Source organism: Oncorhynchus masou, chromosome 33 (genome assembly GCF_036934945.1).
Source record: "Oncorhynchus masou masou isolate Uvic2021 chromosome 33, UVic_Omas_1.1, whole genome shotgun sequence".
Lineage (NCBI taxonomy): Eukaryota > Metazoa > Chordata > Actinopteri > Salmoniformes > Salmonidae > Oncorhynchus > Oncorhynchus masou.
In genome coordinates, this window is record NC_088244.1 from 4,171,209 (window position 1) to 4,183,708 (window position 12,500).

A 12,500-nucleotide genomic window follows, 5' to 3' on the forward strand; every position below is an offset into this window, starting at 1 on the left:
AGACTAGAGGGAGCAGGTTGGCGTGTCAACAGCACCAAGACTAGAGGGAGCAGTTTGGCGTGTCAACAGCACCTAGACTAGAGGGAGCAGTTTGGCGTGTGAACAGCACCTAGACTAGAGGGAGCAGTTTGACGTGTCAACAGCACCTAGACTAGAGGGAGCAGTTTGGCGTGTGAACAGCACCTAGACTAGAGGGAGCAGTTTGGCGTGTCAACAGCACCTAGACTAGAGAGAGCAGTTTGGCGTGTCAACAGCACCTAGACTAGAGGGAGCAGGTTGGCGTGTCAACAGCACCAAGACTAGAGGGAGCAGTTTGGCGTGTCAACAGCACCTAGACTAGAGGGAGCAGTTTGGCGTGTGAACAGCACCTAGACTAGAGGGAGCAGTTTGACGTGTCAACAGCACCTAGACTAGAGGGAGCAGTTTGGTATGACAACAGCACCTAGACTAGAGGGAGCAGTTTGGCGTGTCAACAGCACTTAGACTAGAGGGAGCAGTTTGACGTGTCAACAGCACCTAGACTAGAAGGAGCAGTTTGACGTGTCAACAGCACCTAGACTAGAGGGAGCAGTTTGACGTGTTAACATCACCTAGACTAGAGGGAGCAGTTTGGCGTGTCAACAGCACCAAGACTAGAGGGAGCAGTTTGACGTGTGAACAGCACCTAGACTAGAGGGAGCAGTTTGGCGTGTGAACAGCACCTAGACTAGAGGAAGCAGTTTGGCGTGTCAACAGCACCTAGACTAGAGGGAGCAGTTTGGCGTGTGAACAGCACCTAGACTAGAGGGAGCAGTTTGACGTGTCAACAGCACCTAGACTAGAGGGAGCAGTTTGGTATGACAACAGCACCTAGACTAGAGGGAGCAGTTTAGCGTGTCAACAGCACTTAGACTAGAGGGAGCAGTTTGACGTGTCAACAGCACCTAGACTAGAAGGAGCAGTTTGACGTGTCAACAGCACCTAGACTAGAGGGAGCAGTTTGACGTGTTAACATCACCTAGACTAGAGGGAGCAGTTTGGCGTGTCAACAGCACCAAGACTAGAGGGAGCAGTTTGACGTGTGAACAGCACCTAGACTAGAGGGAGCAGTTTGGCGTGTGAACAGCACCTAGACTAGAGGGAGCAGTTTGGCGTATCAACAGCACCTAGACTCGAGGGAGCAGTTTGGCGTGTGAACAGCACCTAGACTAGAGGGAGCAGTTTGTCGTGTCAACAGCACCTAGACTAGAGGGAGCAGTTTAACGTGTCAACAGCACCTAGACTAGAGGGAGCAGTTTGGCGTGTCAACAGCACCTAGACTAGAGGGAGCCGTTTGGCTGTACGCTCCGCTGTGCTGCTGTTCTCTTGTTGTTTACTTGTTTAAAAGAAAACCTTTTTATAGACATTTTCAACACTACAAAAACAGTAAAACATTCGATAGTTTATTAAACAACTTCCCAAAAAATCTTGGCAATTATCGTTTTTTTAAGTACCAAAATGTGTGTGAATATTTATGAACTGATTTGAAGTGCATCTATGTTTAAAAGTGTGAATGTGTGTGTGCTTATTTATATATTCCCAGTACGTAGCAGTCCCAGTGTCGATTCTCAGTCCCAGGTCCCTCCAGGTTCTACTGAACATGTGTAGAGAGGAGAGGAGAGGAGAGGAGAGGAGAGGAGAGGAGAGGAGAGGAGAGGAGAGAGGAGAGGAGAGGAGAGGAGAGGGAGAGGAGAGGGAGAGGAGAGGAGAGGGGAGGGGAGGGGAGGGCAGAGGAGAGGAGAGGAGAGGAGATGAGAGGAGAGGAGAGGAGAGGAGAGGAGAGGAGAGGAGAGGAGAGGGAGAGGAGAGAGGGAGAGGAGAGGAGAGGAGAGGAGAGGAGAGGAGAGGAGAGAGGAGGGAGGGGAGGGGAGGGGGAGGGGCAGAGGAGAGAGGAGAGGAGATGAGAGGAGAGGAGAGGAGAGGAGAGGAGAGAGAGAGGGAGAGGAGGAGGGAGAGGAGAGGAGAGGAGAGAGGAGAGGGAGAGGAGAGGAGGGAGAGGAGAGGAGAGGAGAGGAGAGGAGAGGAGAGGAGAGGAGAGGGGAGGGGAGGGCAGAGGAGAGGAGAGGAGAGGAGAGGAGAGGAGAGGAGAGGAGAGGAGAGGAGAGGAGAGGAGAGGAGAGGAGAGGAGAGGAGAGGAGAGGAGAGGAATTATGAATCTATTGTTAAAGTATATGTCTATAGCCGTTCTGATTTTCTATGGTTTCTGCAACAGGGACAGAAGAACAAGAGAATCTCTCCCTCCCTCCCTCTCACTCAGTCTCTCTTTCTCTTTCTATCTCTCTCTCTCTTTTTGTCAAGAAGATTGAGATGTTTCCCTCCCATGGTGATTTTTATGTCTGTTCCTCCTGTCAAACCCTGTCTACACACCATCCAGTGCATCATAATTACCTCTTGGATAACGGAGGAGGAAAGTTACTTCTCGTGAGCTCCTCTTTCTCCCCCTCTCTCCCTCTGTCTGCTCTTCCCTCTCTAACTCCCTTTCTCCATCTCTCGTGTGACTGTGAGTGTGTGTGTGAGTGAGAGTGAGAGTGAGAGTGAGAGAAAGTTAGGGTGTGAGAGAGAGAGAGAGAGAGAGAGAGAGAGAGAGAGGGTAGGGTGAGAGAGAGAGATGGATAGAGAGGGTAGGGTGAGAGAGAGAGAGAGAGAGAGAGGGGGGTAGGGTGAGAGAGAGAGAGCAAGAGAGAGAGAGAGAGAGATTGATAGAGAAGGTAGGGTGAGAGAGAGAGATAGAGAGAGAGGGTAGGGTGAGAGAGAGAGGGAAGGGGGAGAGAGAGATAGAGAGGGAAGGGTGAGAGAGAGAGATAGAGAGAGAGAGATAGAGAGAGAGAGGGGGGGTGGATGGAGAGGGAAGGGTGAGAGAAAGATGGAGAGAGAGAGGGAGAGAGAGAGAGAGAGAGAGAGAGAGAGGGGGAGAGGGTAGGGTGAGGGTGAGAGAAGGATAGAGAGGTAGGGAGAGAGAGAGAGGGTGGGGTGAGAGAAAGATAGAGAGAGAGAGAGATTCTACAAACACCTAAAAGAAAGCAATTCCAAACCTTCCATAACAAAGCCATCACCTAAAGAGAGAGCAGAGAGACATCAACCTGGAGAAGAGTCCCCTAAGCAAGCTGGTGCTGGGGCTCTGTTCACAAACACAAACAGACCCCACAGAGCCACAGGACAGCAGCACAATTAGACCCAATCAAATCACGAGAAAACAAAAAGGTAATTACTTGACACATTGGAAGGAATTAACAAAAAAACAGCAAACTAGAGAGTACACAGCGGCAGAATACCTGACCACTGTGACTGACCTAAACTTAAGGAAAGCTTTGACTATGTACAGACTCAGTGAGCATAGCCTTGCTATTGAGAAAGGCCGCCGTAGGCAGACATGGCTCTCAAGAGAACACTATGTGCTCACTGCCCACTAAATGAGGTGGAAACTGAGCTGCACTTCCTAACCTCCTGCTCAATGTATGACAATATTAGAGATACATATTTCCCTCAGATTACACAGATCCACAAAGAATTAGAAAACAAACCCAATTTTGATAAACTATCTACTGGGTGAAACAGTGCAACCAGTGAAGAACAAACATCATTGTAAATATTATTATTTAGTTTCCCTTTTGTACTTTGCACATCGTTATAACACTGTATATAATATGACATTTGAAATGTCTTTATTCTTTTGGAACTTCTGTGAGTGTAATGTTTACTGTTCATTTTTATTGTTTATTTCACCTGCTTTGGAAATGTAAACATATGTTTACCATGCAAATAAAGCCCTTGAATTGATATTGAAATAGAGAGAAAGAGAGTAGATAGGGTGTTAGGGAAGGTGAGGAGAAAGAGAAAGGAGGAAGGAACTCATGCTGAATGCAGAACAAGTCTTCAGAAAAAAAAATGATTGACAAAATGTGTTTACTAGTTTGGGTCTCTGAGCGCCGTTCTCAGATTAATGAATGGATTGCTTTTTCCGTAAGGATTTTTTTAAATCTGACACAGCAGTTGCATTAAGGAGAGGTTTATCTATATTTCCATGTCTAACACTTGTATTTTCATCAACATTTATACTTGTAACTTATATTAAAGTTTATGATGAGTATTTCTGTAAATTGATGTGGTTCTCTGCAAAATCACCGGATGTTTTTGGAACTACTGAACATAACGCGCCAATGTAAACTGAGATTCTTTTAATATGAATATGAACTTTATCGAACAAAACATACATGTATTGTGTAACATGAAGTCCTATGAGTGTCATCTGATGAAGATCATCAAAGGTTAGTGATGAATTATCTCTCTATTTCTGCTTTTTGTGACTTCACTCTTTGGCTGGAAAAATGGCTGTGTTTTTCTGTGGCTTAGTGGTGACCTAACATAATCATTTGTGGTGCTTTCGCTGTAAAGCCTATTTGAAATCGGACACTGTGGTGGGATTAACAACAAGATTACCTTTAAAACGGTATAAAATACATGTATGTTTGAGGAATTTTAATTATGAGATTTCTGTTGTTTTGAATTTGGCGCCCTGCACTTCACTGGCTGTTGTCATATCGATCCCGTTAACGGGATTTCAGCCCTAAGAAGTTGGGTAATGCGGTTAGCCTCAGTGGACACTGAACCCTAAACAGAGAACATCCCTGGTCGTCCCTACGGCCTCTGATCTGGAGGACTCACTAAACAGAGAACATCCCTGGTCATCCCTACTGCCTCTGATCTGGTGGACTCACTAAACAGAGAACATCCCCGGTCATCCCTACTGCCTCTGATCTGACAGACTGACTAAACAGAGAACATCCCCGGTCATCCCTACTGCCTCTGATCTGGAGGACTCACTAAACAGAGAACATCCCTACTGCCTCTGATCTGGAGGACTCACTAAACAGAGAACATCCCTGGTCATCCCTACTGCGTCTGATCTGGGGGACTCACAAAACAGAGAACATCCCTGGTCGTCCCTACTGCGTCTGATCTGGGGGACTCACAAAACAGAGAACATCCCTGGTCATCCCTACTGCGTCTGATCTGGGGGACTCACAAAACAGAGAACATCCCTGGTCATCCCTACTGCCTCTGATCTGGAGGACTCACTAAACAGAGAACATCCCTGGTCATCCCTACTGCCTCTGATCTGGAGGACTCACTAAACATAGAACATACCTGGTCATCCCTACTGTCTCTAATCTGACAGACTCACTAAACAGAGAACATCCCTGGTCATCCCTGCTGCCTCTGATCTGGTGGACTCACTAAACGGAGAACATCCCTGGTCGTCCCTACTGCCTCTGATCTGGTGGACTCACTAAACAGAGAACATCCCTGGTCATTCCTACTGCCTCTGATCTGGAGGACTCACTAAACAGAGAACATCCCTGGTCATCCCTACTGCCTCTGATCTGGAGGACTCACTAAACAGAGAACATCCCTGGTCATCCCTACTGCCTCTGATCTGGAGGACTCACTAAACAGAGAACATCCCTACTGCCTCTGATCTGGAGGACTCACTAAACAGAGAACATCCCTACTGCCTCTGCTCTGGAGGACTCACTAAACAGAGAACATCCCTACTGCCTCTGATCTGGAGGACTCACTAAACAGAGAACATCCCTACTGCCTCTGATCTGGAGGACTCACTAAACAGAGAACCTCACTGGTCATCCCTACTGCCTCTGACCTGGTGGACTCACTAAACAGAGAACATCCCTGGTCGTCCCTACTGCCTCTGATCTGGAGGACTCACTAAACAGAGAACATCCCTACTGCCTCTGATCTGGAGGACTCACTAAACAGAGAACATCCCTGGTCATCCCTACTGCCTCTGATCTGGAGGACTCACTAAACAGAGAACATCCCTACTGCCTCTGATCTGGAGGACTCACTAAACAGAGAACATCCCTACTGCCTCTGATCTGGAGGACTCACTAAACAGAGAACATCCCTACTGCCTCTGATCTGGAGGACTCACTAAACAGAGAACATCCCTACTGCCTCTGATCTGGAGGACTCACTAAACAGAGAACCTCACTGGTCATCCCTACTGCCTCTGACCTGGTGGACTCACTAAACAGAGAACATCCCTGGTCGTCCCTACTGCCTCTGATCTGGAGGACTCACTAAACAGAGAACATCCCTACTGCCTCTGATCTGGAGGACTCACTAAACAGAGAACATCCCTACTGCCTCTGATCTGGAGGACTCACTAAACAGAGAACATCCCTACTGCCTCTGATCTGGAGGACTCACTAAACAGAGAACCTCACTGGTCATCCCTACTGCCTCTGACCTGGTGGACTCACTAAACAGAGAACATCCCTGGTCGTCCCTACTGCTTCTGATCTGGAGGACTCACTAAACAGAGAACATCCCTGGTTATCCCCACTGCCTCTGATCTGGAGGACTCACTAAACAGAGAAGGTGGAGTGTGTCCCTGGCTATCTGTAAAGATGTCTGAGTGATGGAGTGTGTCCCTGGCAATCTGTAAAGATGTCCGAGTGTTGGAGTGTGTCCCTGGCAATCTGTAAAGATGTCCGAGTGTTGGAGTGTGTCCCTGGCTATCTGTAAAGATGTCTGAGTGTTGGAGTGTGTCCCTGGCAATCTGTAAAGATGTCCGAGTGTTGTAGTGTGTCCCTGGCTATCTGTAAAGATGTCTGAGTGTTGGAGTGTGACCCTGGCTATCTGTAAAGATGTCTGAGTGATGGAGTGTGACCCTGGCTATCTGTAAAGATGTCCGAGTGTTGGAGTGTGTCCCTGGCTATCTGTAAAGATGTCTGAGTGTTGGAGTGTGACCCTGGCTATCTGTAAAGATGTCTGAGTGATGGAGTGTGACCCTGGCTATCTGTAAAGATGTCTGAGTGTTGGAGTGTGACCCTGGCTATCTGTAAAGATGTATGAGTGTTGGAGTGTGTCCCTGGCTATCTGTAAATATGTATGAGTGTTGGAGTGTGACCCTGGCTATCTGTAAAGATGTATGAGTGTTGGAGTGTGACCCTGGCTATCTGTAAATAAAAATAAAAATAGAAAAAAAGCTTAATTTAAGAAATTTAAAATTATTTATATGTATACTTCTACTTTTGATATTTAATTACATTTCAGCAATTAATAGCAATTTACTTTTTGATACTTATGTATTTTTAAAACCAAAATACTTTTTAGACTTTTACTCAAGTAGTATTTTACTGGGTGACTTTCACTTTTACTTGAGTCATTTTCTATTAAGGTATCTTTACTTTTTTTAAACTTTTACTCAAGTATGACAATTAGGTACTTTTTTCCACCACTGCTCAGTACTGTAGGCTTAAAATTCCAGATTGTCTGAATAATCAAATAACATTCAGCTCAGACACCCCGTACATACATCACAAGACATGCCACCAGGGGTCTCTTCAGACACCAAGACATACCCCACAAGACATTCCACCAGGGGTCTCTTCAGACACCAAGACATACCCCACAAGACCTGCCACCAGGGGTCTCTTCAGACACCAAGACATACCCCACCAGGGGTCTTTTCACAGTTCCCTAAGTCCAAAATGAGTTGACAGCAACACACAGTTTTATACAGAGTCGTGATTGCATGGAACTCCCTTCCATCTCGTATTACTCAAACAAAAATGAACTTTAGAAAACTGATAAAACAACATCTCATGGCACTGTGAAATGACACACACACACACACACACACACACACACACACACACACACACACACACACACACACACACACACGCAAACACAACTCTAACACACTCAATCTACACACATTCGTCTTTAGTTGTATTGTTTGTATATTGTTGTATTTTACATTTGTGTAGCTGTTCTTGTCTATCTGTGTTTTTTGTTGTTGTTGTTGTGTGGACTCCAGGAAAAGTAGCTGCTGCTTTGGCAAAAGCTAATGGGAATAAAATAAACTAATACTCTCTCTCTCCTCCTCTGTCCCTTTCCCCCTCTCTCTCTCTCTCTCTCCTCATCTGTCCCTTTCTCTCTCCTCCTCTGTACCTCTCTCTCTCTCTCTCCCCCTCTCCCTCACCTTCCGCCCTCTCCCTCTCTCTTCCTCTGTCCCTTTCCCCCTCTCTGTCTCTCTCTCCCTCTCTGTCCTCCTTTGTCTCTTCCTCTGTTGCTTCCATCTCTCCTCTATCTCTCTCCCTCACACATAATTCAGCCATCTCACTCTCTTTCTCTCCTGACAAAGTAATCAATCATTTAGGCCTAATGAGTATAAATGTGAATTTAACGACATCCCCCATTATCCTCCCCCCTCTCTCTATGACATATCCCCAATATCCCCTCCTCCTCCTCTTTTCTCTCTCCCTCCTCCCCCTCTCTACTCTATCTCTCTATCTCTGTCTCTGACTATCCCTCATTACCAACCATTATGGAGGAGACAGAGGGGAGAGGGAGGAGAGGAAGAGGAGAGGGGGGAGAGAGGGAGTGGGAGAGAAAGAGGAAGAGGGGGGGTAAGGGGGAGAAGGAGCATTCCATCACCCATGAAGAAGAGGGAGAGAAGGAGAGTGAACAAGAAAGAGAGGAGGAGAGAGGTGAGTGAGAGAAAGAGAGAGCAGGAGAGCGAGAGAGAGGAGAGAGAGAGGGAGAGAAAGAGAGAGGAGAGAGAGAGAGAGGGAGAGAGGAGTAGAACGAGAGAGAGATAGGGGGGGATAGAGAGAGGAGAGGAGAGGAGAGGAGAGGAGAGGAGAGGAGAGGAGAGGAGAGGAGAGGAGAGGAGAGGAGAGGAGAGGAGAGGAGAGGAGAGGGAGAGGTTCATTTTATATTATTTATTTCGCTTTTGTTTATTATCTATTTCACTTGCTTTGGCAGTGTAAACATGTGTTCCCCATGCCAATAAAGCCCCTTCAATTGAAATAGAAAATTGAGAGAGAGAGAGAGAGAGAGAGAGAGAGAGAGAGAGAGAGAGAGAGAGAGAGAGAGAGAGAGAGAGAGAGAGAGAGAGAGAGAGAGAGAGAGAGAGAGATCAGCAGAGGGAGCTCCAGCAGGGAGTGTGTATGTGCCACAGTGGTGAGAGTGACAGACCCACAGCAGAGAGGGGTTCCGTTGGCGTGAAATCACCCTGGGTACTCTGTCTTGTTGTCAGTCATCCACAGCCTGACATGTTGACAGCTCCTTAGCTGCTCTACTCAATACCAAGGAGCCAGGGATGTCACAGACAGCAACCACTCAGAGATACTTGTACAAACTCACCACTCAGAGGTACTTGTACAAACTCACCACTCAGAGGAACTTGTAGAAACTAACCACTCAGAGGTACTTGTACAAACTCACCACTCAGAGGTACTTGTACATACTCACCACTCAGAGGTACTTGTACACACTCACCACTCAGAGGTACTTGTACAAACTCACCACTCAGAGGTACTTGTACATACTCACCACTCAGAGGTACTTGTACATACTCACCACTCAGAGGTACTTGTACATACGCACCACTCAGAGGTACTTGTACACACTCACCACTCAGAGGTACTTGTACACACTCACCACTCAGAGGTACTTGTACATACTCACCACTCAGAGGTACTTGTACAAACTCACCACTCAGAGGTACTTGTACACACTCACCACTCAGAGGTACTTGTACAAACTCACCACTCAGAGGTACTTGTACATACTCACCACTCAGAGGTACTTGTACATACTCACCACTCAGAGGTACTTGTACATACTCACCACTCAGAGGTACTTGTACATACTCACCACTCAGAGGTACTTGTACATACTCACCACTCAGAGGTACTTGTACATACTCACCACTCAGAGGTACTTGTACATACTCACCACTCAGAGGTACTTGTACATACTAACCACTCAGAGGTACTTGTACATACTCACCACTCAGAGGTACTTGTACAAACTCACCACTCAGAGGTACTTGTACATACTCACCATTCAGAGGTACTTGTACATACTCACCACTCAGAGGTACTTGTACAAACTCACCACTCAGAGGTACTTGTACATACTCACCACTCAGAGGTACTTGTACATACTCACCACTCAGAGGTACATGTACACACTCACCACTCAGAGGTACTTGTACACACTCACCACTCAGAGGTACTTGTACATACTCACCACTCAGAGGTACTTGTACAAACTCACCACTCAGAGGTACTTGTACACACTCACCACTCAGAGGTACTTGTACATACTCACCACTCAGAGGTACTTGTACATACTCACCACTCAGAGGTACTTGTACAAACTCACCACTCAGAGGTACTTGTACAAACTCACCACTCAGAGGTACTTGTACATACTCACCACTCAGAGGTACTTGTACATACTCACCACTCAGAGGTACTTGTACATACTCACCACTCAGAGGTACTTGTACATACTAACCACTCAGAGGTACTTGTACATACTCACCACTCAGAGGTACTTGTACAAACTCACCACTCAGAGGTACTTGTACATACTCACCACTCAGAGGTACTTGTACATACTCACCACTCAGAGGTACTTGTACATACTCACCACTCAGAGGTACTTGTACATACTAACCACTCAGAGGTACTTGTACATACTCACCACTCAGAGGTACTTGTACAAACTCACCACTCAGAGGTACTTGTACATACTAACCACTCAGAGGTACTTGTACATACTCACCACTCAGAGGTACTTGTACATACTAACCACTCAGAGGTACTTGTACATACTCAATGAATGCACCACACAGTAGATTTAAAGACCAATGAATGCACCACCTATACTAGAGAAATGTGACGTTTGAAATGAAGTAGGTTTGTTAACACGGGGTGATTGTTAATGGGATAATTTATGTTGATATATATGTTTGTCCACATCGCTCTAGTTCCGCTCTACGGTTCCCCCTTCTTACATTGAAGGACACTCTTATCCAGAGTCACGACAGTAGTGAGTCATTTAACAGACTCTCTGATCCAGAGCCACTACAGTAGTGAGTCATTTAGCAGACTCTCTTATCCAGAGTCACTACAGTAGTGAGTCATTTAGCAGACTCTCTTATCCAGAGCCACTACAGTAGTGAGTCATTTAGCAGACTCTCTTATCCAGAGTCACTACAGTAGTGAGTCATTTAGCAGACTCTCTGATCCAGAGACACTACAGTAGAGTCATTTAGCAGACTCTCTTATCCAGAGGGACTTACAGTAGTGAGTCATTTAACAGACTCTCTGATCCAGAGTCACTACAGTAGTGAGTCATTTAACAGACTCTCTTATCCAGAGGGACTTACAGTAGTGAGTCATTTAACAGACTCTCTGATCCAGAGTCACTACAGTAGTGAGTCATTTAACAGACTCTCTGATCCAGAGTCACTACAGTAGTGACTGATCGCTAAGCTATCTGATTCATTAATTGATTGATTGACGTCCCCCTTCCCCTCCCCTCCCCCTCTACAGGTATGTCCACGCCCTCTACCTGGGCGCCCAGAGCCGTTGGCTCGGCAACCGCGGTCACTTCCACTGGAGGTTAATGTTTGAGTGTGCTGACATCACCATGCTGAGGCTGCTGGAGGCCTTCCTGAAGAACGCTCCACAGCTGGTGCTACAACTCAGCATCATCATCCATGCCAACCGGGTCCTGCCGCTGCAGGGTGAGTCGTGTTTTGTGTGTGTGTGTGTGTGTGTGTGTGTGTGTGTGTGTGTGTGTGTGTGTGTGTGTGTGTGTGTGTGTGTGCGTGTGCGTGTGCGTGTGTGTGTGTGTGTGTGTGTTGTTCCTCTTTCTGTCATTGTCTCTTTTACTTGACATCAAGTCATCTCTTCCTGCCTCATCTTCTGCATTTTAAATATGATATGAAACATGGTATGATATGATTAGATAAGATAAGATAAGATATGATAATATATGATTAGATAAGATATGATAATATATGATAATATATGATATGATAATATATGATAACATATGATATGATAAGATATGATAACATATGATATGATAAGATATGATAATATATGATAATATATCATATGATAATATATGATTAGATAAGATATGATAATATATGATTAGATAAGATATGATAATATATGATAATATATGATATGATAATATATGATAACATATGATATGATAAGATATGATAACATATGATATGATAAGATATGATAATATATGATAATATATCATATGATAATATATGATTAGATAAGATATGATAATATATGATAATATATGATATGATAATATATGATAACATATGATATGATAAGATATGATAATATATGATAATATATCATATGATAATATATGAGATAATAAGATATGATAATATATGATAATATATGATATGATAAGATATGGTAATATATGATATGATAAGATATGATAATATATGATATGATATGATAAGATATGGTAATATAAGATATGATACGATATGATAATATATGATATGATAAGATATGATAATATAAGATATGATTCAATAAGATATGATAATATATGATTAGATATGATAAGATATGATATAATATGATATGATAATATATGATATGATA

General features: G+C 44.8%; 1 protein-coding gene across 1 annotated transcript in view; it reads left to right on the forward strand.

The window, feature by feature from the left end:
• LOC135527694 (XK-related protein 7-like) overlaps nt 1-12,500 on the forward strand; it is a 53,020-nt gene that overhangs the window by 28,847 nt on the left and 11,673 nt on the right. The window contains exon 2 of the mRNA XM_064956199.1: nt 11,400-11,593. Within this exon, the coding sequence (XP_064812271.1) occupies nt 11,400-11,593 (194 nt within the window). The remainder of the gene's footprint in view (nt 1-11,399; nt 11,594-12,500) is intronic.